The sequence below is a fragment of the Gadus macrocephalus genome, chromosome 4 (genome assembly GCF_031168955.1).
Source record: "Gadus macrocephalus chromosome 4, ASM3116895v1".
Lineage (NCBI taxonomy): Eukaryota > Metazoa > Chordata > Actinopteri > Gadiformes > Gadidae > Gadus > Gadus macrocephalus.
This window is the reverse complement of record NC_082385.1, coordinates 1,593,976-1,603,360: the sequence shown is the minus strand read 5'-3', so window position 1 is coordinate 1,603,360 and position 9,385 is coordinate 1,593,976. Positions and strand designations below refer to the sequence as shown.

General features: G+C 46.4%; 1 protein-coding gene across 1 annotated transcript; it reads left to right on the top strand.

Annotated features, from left to right (window-relative positions):
- Window positions 1–368: 368 nt before the first annotated feature.
- LOC132455585 (serine/threonine-protein kinase B-raf) lies at window positions 369–8,418 on the top strand. Its single transcript, XM_060049472.1, has 7 exons — window positions 369–556; window positions 864–910; window positions 1,688–1,806; window positions 2,296–2,427; window positions 2,840–2,974; window positions 3,763–3,916; window positions 4,682–8,418. Exons 1-7 carry the CDS (start codon window positions 411–413, stop codon window positions 4,702–4,704), a joined length of 756 nt encoding a protein of 251 aa, XP_059905455.1. The 5' UTR covers window positions 369–410; the 3' UTR covers window positions 4,705–8,418.
- The last annotated feature ends 967 nt before the right edge of the window (window positions 8,419–9,385 follow it).

Sequence of the window (9,385 nt, the reverse complement as noted above, 5' to 3'; positions counted from 1 at the left end):
TCTCTGTCTCTGTCTCTCTCTCTCTGTCTCTGTCTCTGTCTCTGTCTCTGTCTCTCTCTCTCTCTCTCTCTCTCTCTCTCTCTCTCTCTGTCTCTGTCTCTGTCTCTCTCTCTCTCTCTCTCTCTCTCTCTCTCTCTCTCTCTCTCTCTCTGTCTCTGTCTCTGTCTCTGTCTCTGTCTCTCTCTCTCTCTCTCTCTGTCTCTGTCTCTGTCTCTGTCTCTGTCTCTGTCTCTGTCTCTCTCTCTCTCTCTCTCTCTCTGTCTCTGTCTCTGTCTCTCTCTCTCTCTCTCTCTCTCTCTGTCTCTGTCTCTGTCTCTGTCTCTCTCTCTCTCTCTCTCTCTCTCTCTCTCTGTCGTTTGACCCCCCCCCTCCCCAACAGGAAAACGCGTCACGTGAACATCCTGCTGTTCATGGGCTACACCACCAAGCCGCAGTTGGCCATCGTGACCCAGTGGTGCGAGGGCAGCAGCCTCTACCACCACCTGCACATCATCGAGACCAAGTTCGAGATGATCAAGCTCATAGACATCGCCCGGCAGACTGCACAGGGCATGGAGTGAGTCGCACGCACACACACACACACACACACACACCCACACACATGTGGACACACACACACATGTACATACATACACGCACACAGACATGCACACATGTGGACACATGTACAAACATGTACAAAGACTCGAGCAAACGCACACAAGCGCATGGACAAGCGCACGCTAAATTATTCCTGTCCTTATATTTACCGGCAAATCATTGTTAATATAGTTTTACATCATTGTTTTCTTACGGGCACAATGTTATACTTTGAACAATGTGTATTCACCAGTTTAACAATGTGTTTGTTGTGTCTGTTCTAGTTACCTGCACGCCAAGTCCATCATCCATAGAGACCTGAAGAGCAACAGTATCCTATTTTCAAAACTCTACTCAACTACAGTAAGGTAGTGGAGCGGCGGTCCGATCCATATTGGATGCCCCCCGGCCCGTTCTGCCGGCGGTTTGAATTCGCCCTGCAGAGAAGGGTCTGTAGAGGAGCAATACATTTCCTCCTGAGGCCGATCCGCTTTTACGGGAGCCAATCACCAAGCTGGCTTTTCCCCCCCGGCGTGCTGTTGGCTGGTTCAACACAATGACGACAGGGAAGCGGCGGCAGGCAGACAACCGCGTACAGAGTCAGTTGAACTAGGCCCGTCGATCACGCCTCTTGTGCTGAAGAAAATGACAGCAGCCTCACCAGACCTGGCAATCGCCAGGCTAGGTCCAATCTCAGAGATCCACAGATCTCTGTGTGGCCGTGCAAGGCTGTGCTGGGCTGGCCTCAGCACAGTGGAGGCGGTGGTGGTGTTGGACCATGGGGCCGACGTGGAGACAGTCTGTCTCTGTCTGTCTGTCCGATCCGCTGAACCGTCCTGATCTCTCCGTCTCCTCGTTGCACTTAGTGATCGGTGCGCGACTCGGCCCAGAAGTAATGGATTCTTTGTGGTTCGTTCTTGCGTCTCAGTCTTTCACCGCAGGGTTCTAGGAAGGACTGCGGGGACGTTTCTCGCTCTGATGATTAAGGCTGAGATGTTAGGAAGTATTGTAAGGACAGGATGCACATTCGGGCTTCAGAAGGAGACGACATAGTGGAGACATGGGTGGAACGAGGCGTGGTTTCCTTGACCGCCCCTCCCTCTCCCAGACATCTTCCTGCACGAAGACCTGACGGTGAAGATCGGGGACTTCGGTCTGGCCACAGTGAAGTCCCGCTGGAGCGGCTCGCATCAGTTTGAGCAGCTCTCTGGCTCCATCTTGTGGATGGTGAGTGAAAGAGCTCGCTAAGTGGCTGATTTATGAGCCACTTATTACATACTTTTTGAGTATGTAATAATTATGGAGAGGAAATTAAAAATGTCATCTTTTGTTTTTGAATGTGACGGAATGGAACTGCTTGATGTCATTTTTATCTAATATTTACATACGATTCTTGAAAAAAAATATTTTTACTAATACATTTTACATTTCAAAAAGTATTGCTTTGGCCCACATTATATACAGGTTGAAAAGGGATTAATAAAGTTTAATCTTCCCACATGAAGTTGCCGGTCACATGCCCTAGCACCTATTGCTAAACGGCATATTGTTCTTAAAGGTGATAGATTACACCATCAGGTGAGAGTGTGATTGGCCTTTACAAGCTGTTTTGAAAATCTGCCTCTTCTCACATCCCAATAGGGCGTGTCCACCTAGATGTGTCCAACTGGTGCTATAATATGTCACCTTTAAACTACCCCCCCCTCTCCCCGCTAGGCTCCGGAGGTGATCCGGCTGCAGGACAAGAACCCGTACAGCTTCCAGTCCGACGTGTACGCCTTCGGCATCGTGCTGTACGAGCTCATGTCCGGCGTGCTGCCCTACTCCAACATCAACAACCGAGACCAGGTAGGAGGCGTCGCCACGGCGACCGCCGCACTCGGCGTCGGTTGACCTCGTCGATGTTGAGCTTTCACCCCGTTTTTCGATATATCGGAAAGTAGTGACGTGCGATCGAATGCGAGATCTCTCTGTGCGTTTCATAGTATCGCGTCTTTTCGACTAAAACGGGTGCGTTGCGGAACAAAATAAATACAATTGGTTATGATTTGAGGGATTGTCTGGGGAAGCACAGCAGCTAGTTGTGTGTTGGCCTTTTATGTGAGGGAGGGGGGGGAGGCTCCTATATTAGTGGTAGAAATATTGGTATTGAGAGACATAGATTTGATATAGATTTGGATGTGAAATAACTAATCAGTTTGGCTTTTACTTTGAAAAACAATACGTGGAAAATGACCCCCTGCCCCCCCCTCCCCTCCAGATCATCTTCATGGTGGGCCGGGGTTACCTCGCGCCCGACCTCAGCAAGGTGAGGAGTAACTGTCCCAAGGCGATGAAGAGGCTGATGGTGGACTGCCTGAAGAAGAAGAGGGAGGAACGGCCTCTCTTCCCCCAGGTGAGGAGCCCGTCGTCACGTCACAGGTCAAACTCTCCCTCCAGGGGGGCGGGACCAAACGGCGGCGGTCATGGACGATTCCGTCTCTGATTGGCTGAGAGTTGTGTTCCATGGTGTCACTCGCGACGAGCTTCGGAGGCATTCCTGTTCTCTGTTGTTTGGTTAATGATCATTTGTCATTCAAACTTGCTAAGGCTTGGATCCATTGTCCACACCATTCTTGATCAATTCCACCAATGAATGGAAGCTTACCTTGTACTAATTGTAGGGCTCAGGAATGTTTGACTTCCGGCAAAAAGGTACCATGTTCAACGCCCGTTGCACCTGTACTAATACAAACTCTAGACACCATGTAGTGTAGTCGACTAACTGACCAGAACATTCTGCTGAACCCCGAAGTGTCAAATTGACTTTATTTGGACAGAAAATCCAACATATACACACACACACACACATGTGGACACTCACGCACACATGTACACACACATGAACACATACATGAACACACGCACGCACGCACGCTTACGTGTGGACACTCACGCACACATGTACACACACATGTACACACACACGAACACACACGCGCGCACGCACGCATACGTGTGGACACACACACACACACACACACACACACACACACACACACACACACACACACACACACGTGGACACGCACATTCAACATCAAAGAACGACGGACAGTAACTTGAACGGAAAGAAAACATGGGAAGAAGTGCGCCTAAAAGTGATCCGAGCGCTGAGCGTTTGTGTCGGTTGCGTCCGCTCAGATCCTGGCGTCCATCGAGCTGCTGGCGCGCTCCTTACCCAAGATCCACCGCAGCGCCTCGGAGCCCTCCCTGAACCGCGCCGGCTTCCAGACGGAGGACTTCAGCCTCTACGCCTGCGCCTCGCCCAAGACCCCCATCCAGGCCGGTGGATACGGTGAGACACGCACACAGACAGACAGGCACGCAGACAGACAGGCACGCAGACAGACAGGCACGCAGACAGACAGGCACGCAGACAGACAGGCACGCAGACAGACAGACAGACAGACAGACAGACAGACAGACAGACACAGACAGACAGACAGACAGACAGACACAGACAGACAGACAGACAGACAGACAGACAGACAGACAGACAGACAGACAGACAGAAACACGCTCACAGACAGACAGACAGACAGACAGACAGACAGACAGACAGACAGACAGACAGACAGACAGACAGATATAAACACGCTCACAGACAGACAGACAGACAGACAGACAGACAGACAGATATAAACACGCTCACAGACAGACAGACAGACAGACAGACAGACAGATATAAACACGCTCACAGACAGACAGACAGACAGACAGACAGACAGACAGACAGATATAAACACGCTCACAGACAGACAGACAGACACTAAATGCATACTGCATGGAAGATTATGTTTTCGGCACTAGCATCTTTAGCAGATGATCATCACTAGATTTGCTACACGTGAGAGAGAAAGGAAGGAGAAAATAATCAATGATGTTGCTGAAAGCAATGAGGGGGTCTTTCATTGAAGAGCACCTTTTGTGTAAATGTTGCGGAATTAGTTTTTTAATGTTGGATCGTTTGTGCCGCTGACATCTTTAAAGTTCTGCTGTGGCAGCACCTGAATGGTTCTAGTTTAACGTCTGGCCTTGTGTCATTGTTTTTATCTCACAGGGGAGTTCTCTGCGTTTAAATAAGTGCTGCAGGCCCTTACGAGTCCGTTCCCTTATCAACGACTGCTTCGAAAGAAGAAGAGAAAAAAAAAAAGTCTTGTGTTCCAACGCTGGATTCATTTCATCACGGTAAACGACAACAAAAAAAACGACAAAAAAAAAAATACCACGTCCAAAAGAATGTGCGGTTTCTTCTTCTCTTCTTCTTCGACTTTAACCCCCGAAGGACGTTCTGCCCATGGAAGCCCTCCCAGTCGACCTGGCGGCCGCACCAGACACACCAATGAAGAAGAAAGAGAGAGGGAGGAGGGGCGGTGGGCGGGGCTAACACTTGAATGACACAAGAAAGAGCGAATGAAGACGCGAAGATATCGAAACCAAACCTTTTTATTTTGTTTTCCCCCCGTTTACATAATTTTTCCGAGCGGAAGTGGACGACGAAACTGGAGCACCACTTCCTGCCTTCTGGAGGTGAGGGGGGGGGGGGGGGGGGGGGTTGCGATGGCGGAGGACGTCGGGCCGGGTGGGGGGGGGGGGGGGGGGGGGGGGACGTACCTCAGCCCCCTGGTCGAAGAGAACGGAGGATCAGTGGGAGTCACTTCCTGTGGAGTGGGTCTAGACAGGAAGTAGACCCCTCCCTCCGTCCCACTACTGTAACCCAGCGCTGTCGTTTCCTAGATGTTTCCAGGCACTAGTCACGTTCCGGGCACCTGAAGAGAGCTAAAGAATATCGCAATTTTTTTTTTTTTACACATTTTTTGTTGAAAGAGAAGAGGAGAGGGTAGCTTTTTTAATTGTCCACAAGGAAGGGTTTTCAACTTCCTTCACTACCACCCTAAGATGCGTTTTTATCAATTTCCATCAAGTTTTAAGAAACGCCATTTTGACCAAACTCCTGAAGTACGGTATTTTGCCATCCACTTTTTGTTTCAGTAAAATCCGAATTTTATGTTGAAACCACAAATGTTGAAAATGATGGTATGATTTTATCTATAAAAATATACATATTATCAGTTTCACTCCAGAGCATTTGGCAAGCGGCCTGACCAGTGCCTGACAGAGTCAACACACTCCTCCTGTTCCAACCACTGGTCACGGGGGTTTGGATGAAAAAAAACGACTTTTGTGTTTTTTGTTTTTTTGTATCCATGGTCACTGACCGAGTAAGAGGGGGTTCTGTTTTTTGCTGTGATTGCTGGACCCATGATTGCTGGACCTAAGATGCTGCTACTTTTCCCCAACACCCGGGCCTAATGTTGTATTTTATCACAAGTAGAGCATACTCGTGGCTTACACCCCCCACCCCCACCCTCCCCCCACCTAGCTTGGCTGCGTCGCCCGAATTCGAACGTTAACTGAGTTTTTTCATTTTTTTTTCTACTATTATTATTTATACCCTGAATCCACCGCCTCTCCTCCTCCACTTCAACGCGGACACAAAGCCTAGGTGTTACTTTTTGTTTTGTTTCGGTGTTCCTGCACTCCGCTTGAAGAACAGCAGAAAAAAACGAAAAAGCTGACAGTTGCCATCGGCGACGTAAAATGGCCACAACTTGACCTGCTGAAGAATAAGAGACCGGGCCTTGAGAGGCTATGGGGTCGACACACACACACACACACACACACACACACACACACACACATACACACACACACACACACACACACACACACACACACACACACACACACACACACACACACACACACACACACACACACACACACACACACACACACACGCGCACAATTTTCCATTCCAACGTGTGTGGTAGGGTCAGCGAGAAAACAGGTTTCTTTCCTTTCGTTATCGGTTGCCTTTTTGTTTTCTGTCGACAGGCAGGCCTGCGGATACTGACTTTATTTATGAGTTTTATTTGTTGTTGTTTTTGTTCTTAAAATGCGCTTCGTTGTTGTTGTCGTTGTTTTTTCTTTTGGCAATCACGTCTTTTCTTTCTGACGCTCGTTTGGTCTTTGTGGCTCGTGTACTTGCACTTTGTAGAGATTGAAGCAAAATAAGTGAGTTGCCTTTTTTTTTATTGACAAATAAATTGTGACACAATGTTGTGATGATGAGTCGCTGACCCTTAAAAAAAACATATTTCTCTCTCACGCGCGCGTCGTCCGAAGGAGCTGAACTGTGAATCTTCTGCTGCTAAGGCCAAAGTCTAGGAACACTTTTACAGTCAACCGTTTTTAAAAAATGTACGCCAACGCCATCGCCATCGACCCTCCTTTTATAGAACGAAAAATACAAAAAATTCCCCCAGTTATCGCCGGTTGAGAACGGGTGACACCACATCTCTGCGGGGGGGGGGGGGGGGGGGGGGTTGGGGGCGGGCCCTCTGTTAAAGGACAGCTATGCCACACCGGACCGCTTGTGTCAAAACATCATCCAGTGCGCTCATAACGTGCACAAAACCGGACGCTTTTTTTTTTTTTTTTTTTCTGACGTGTAACGCCGCGTTCACACTGTACACGTCTGTCGACGGATGTCATTGACTTTGCATGGGGCGCTTTCGAAATGCATTGTGGGTCAAGCCGTTCCATCGGCTCCGTCTCCCTCGTCAAAAGGTTGAGAAATGTTCAACTTTTCATCAGATTGCGTTACCCATACGTCGGACACGCCCTGATTTTGTCCGAGATTAGTCCAAACTCTAATAAAGATAAAAATATATTCAGTCTGGATCCACTTTGGTTTGAGTTGAATTGAAAAGTGGTTTGATTGTACAATAGAGGTTTTTTGCCTTAGTTTTTGTCACAAACTGCCACATTTCAACCGAACTACCAATTTGGTTTCAATTCCTCTTGGGGGCAGCGTGCTCAAAATGGCGGCCGAGCGTGTGGTTACTCTTTAACGGCTCATTGTGCGACCGCCATCTCGAGCCTCCCCATCTCCTTAGCATCAACGTTTTTTTGCGTTTATGTCGTTATGCCCAGCTTTACAATGTCACAATGAATCGTCACCCTACTTGGAAGGATTTTAGTACAACCCCATATCTCGCCTCACCTCTATCGATGTCTCACCTTCTCAAGGTTGAACGATGACCTCACCAAGGTCACAATGTGAACACCTCAAGGAAAAAAAAAGCTTTTATTTTGAAGTGTCGTTTTTTTCTTTTTTCTCATCTATTTATTTTTGAAGGACATGTTACTGTTATTATAAGTTATTTGCCTACCTTTGGGGAGATGTTTTAAAATACGAATAACCCTTTTGCTCTGGGAGTTGCAGAAGACTTAAAAGAGTTGTTTTGTGTGGGGGGAGGGAGGGGTCTCCACGAAGCACCCCCACTTTATATGGGCTCCTTCTCACACAATATTCTGTATAATCTTTAGTGTTTGACTCCACTCACTCCTCTTCCTACATTTAATTTTCATCCCTCCACATTTCCAACTGTCCTCTTTGCCTGCACCTTAAACCCAAACAATCCCAGTTCTTACCTGAAGAACTATCATTTAAAAAAGAAATGGGAGGTTTTTTCACCTGTATATAGCTGTACAAAGGAAATATTGTCCAGTTTGCTAGCAGGCATGGAGATTACAAATGGAATGAGATTTTAAAATGGCGCGACAAAGACATAAAAATGACATTTTGATAGGCAGACCTGAGGGGAAAAAAAGGTTTCAGTGTAAAAAAAAACGAAATGATATTTAAGGTTGTATCATATGGAGAAAGAGCTTAATGTATTTGTTGTGAATATCAAAAACTGATATATTAAAGAAGTGCATGAAAACCAATTACATGCGTGTTCACTGACTCGGTGTGGAAACATTAATATGGACATTATTAATGCTAAATTGAATGAATCTGTGAACAAGACTAACCCTTACTAAAACTTACAACGTTTTTATGTTTAATAAGTTATGTTTATGTTAATAATTTTATGGATGAAAGTGTCTTCAGAAATATTCTAATATTAATGCAACATTTGAGTAGGCTACTAAAACTAAAACTCATGCCCGTTGTTCTATATGGATTTTGACAATATACAATTCATTTCATATTTTCATTTAAATTCACATGACATGTGATGCTCTTATATGTCTGGTATTGTTATTACACATAAACGTTCATATTCTAATAGTTTTTATTGGCTTTTCTCATATGATTACATCTTACAGACCCAATGTAAGAAATGTCACGAGACCTTTCGTTGTAATTCCAAACTTTCCCCAACAGGTGTCAGCCTCACACTGTATAAATGTTTGTTTCAGTTGAGAAATCGAGTTAGTAAAAGAGATGCCAGTGGTTTTTAGTGTTCCGTGGGTACTTCGTTAACTTACTAAATACAAACAATATTGTATAGAAGTTGTACCATCAAGTGACAGCTGTTGGCCCATTCCTAACTGAGTATAGTTAGAAATACTATAGCCTACTATAGTGTGCGCAACGGTCTCACAGGCCGTTAATTTTAGCTCATTGTCGTCGTGCTGCAAACCAAAATGTTAACGACCACTCAGTGAAGAGAAGAAATTAAATTTCGATTACAAACACAACACGCTTCTCATAGGGATTCACTCCAAATTCGAGTTAAGTTATGATCTGGGCAGCTGGGAAGGGTTGGCTGGCGCCTGTCTATTTGACAGAGGGATATTGAATATATCACGGGAATCTGAAGCGTAAGAAAAGCCCGAAACAAAAGGGACGAAAATGGAGAAGAAATACGCCCCCCTTCGGTGATTGGTAGAAGATCAGCCCGAATTG

What these genes read in the sequence shown, in the direction of transcription:
- LOC132455585 (XM_060049472.1), top strand. Translation starts at nt 411, where the DNA reads ATGGGCTACACCACCAAGCCGCAGTTGGCCATCGTGACCCAGTGGTGC. An exon ending in CTGGCTCCATCTTGTGGATG is followed by an intron (nt 1,807 to 2,295) that starts GTGAGTGAAAGA and finishes TCTCCCCGCTAG; the next exon opens with GCTCCGGAGGTGATCCGGCT. An exon ending in ACATCAACAACCGAGACCAG is followed by an intron (nt 2,428 to 2,839) that starts GTAGGAGGCGTC and finishes CCTCCCCTCCAG; the next exon opens with ATCATCTTCATGGTGGGCCG.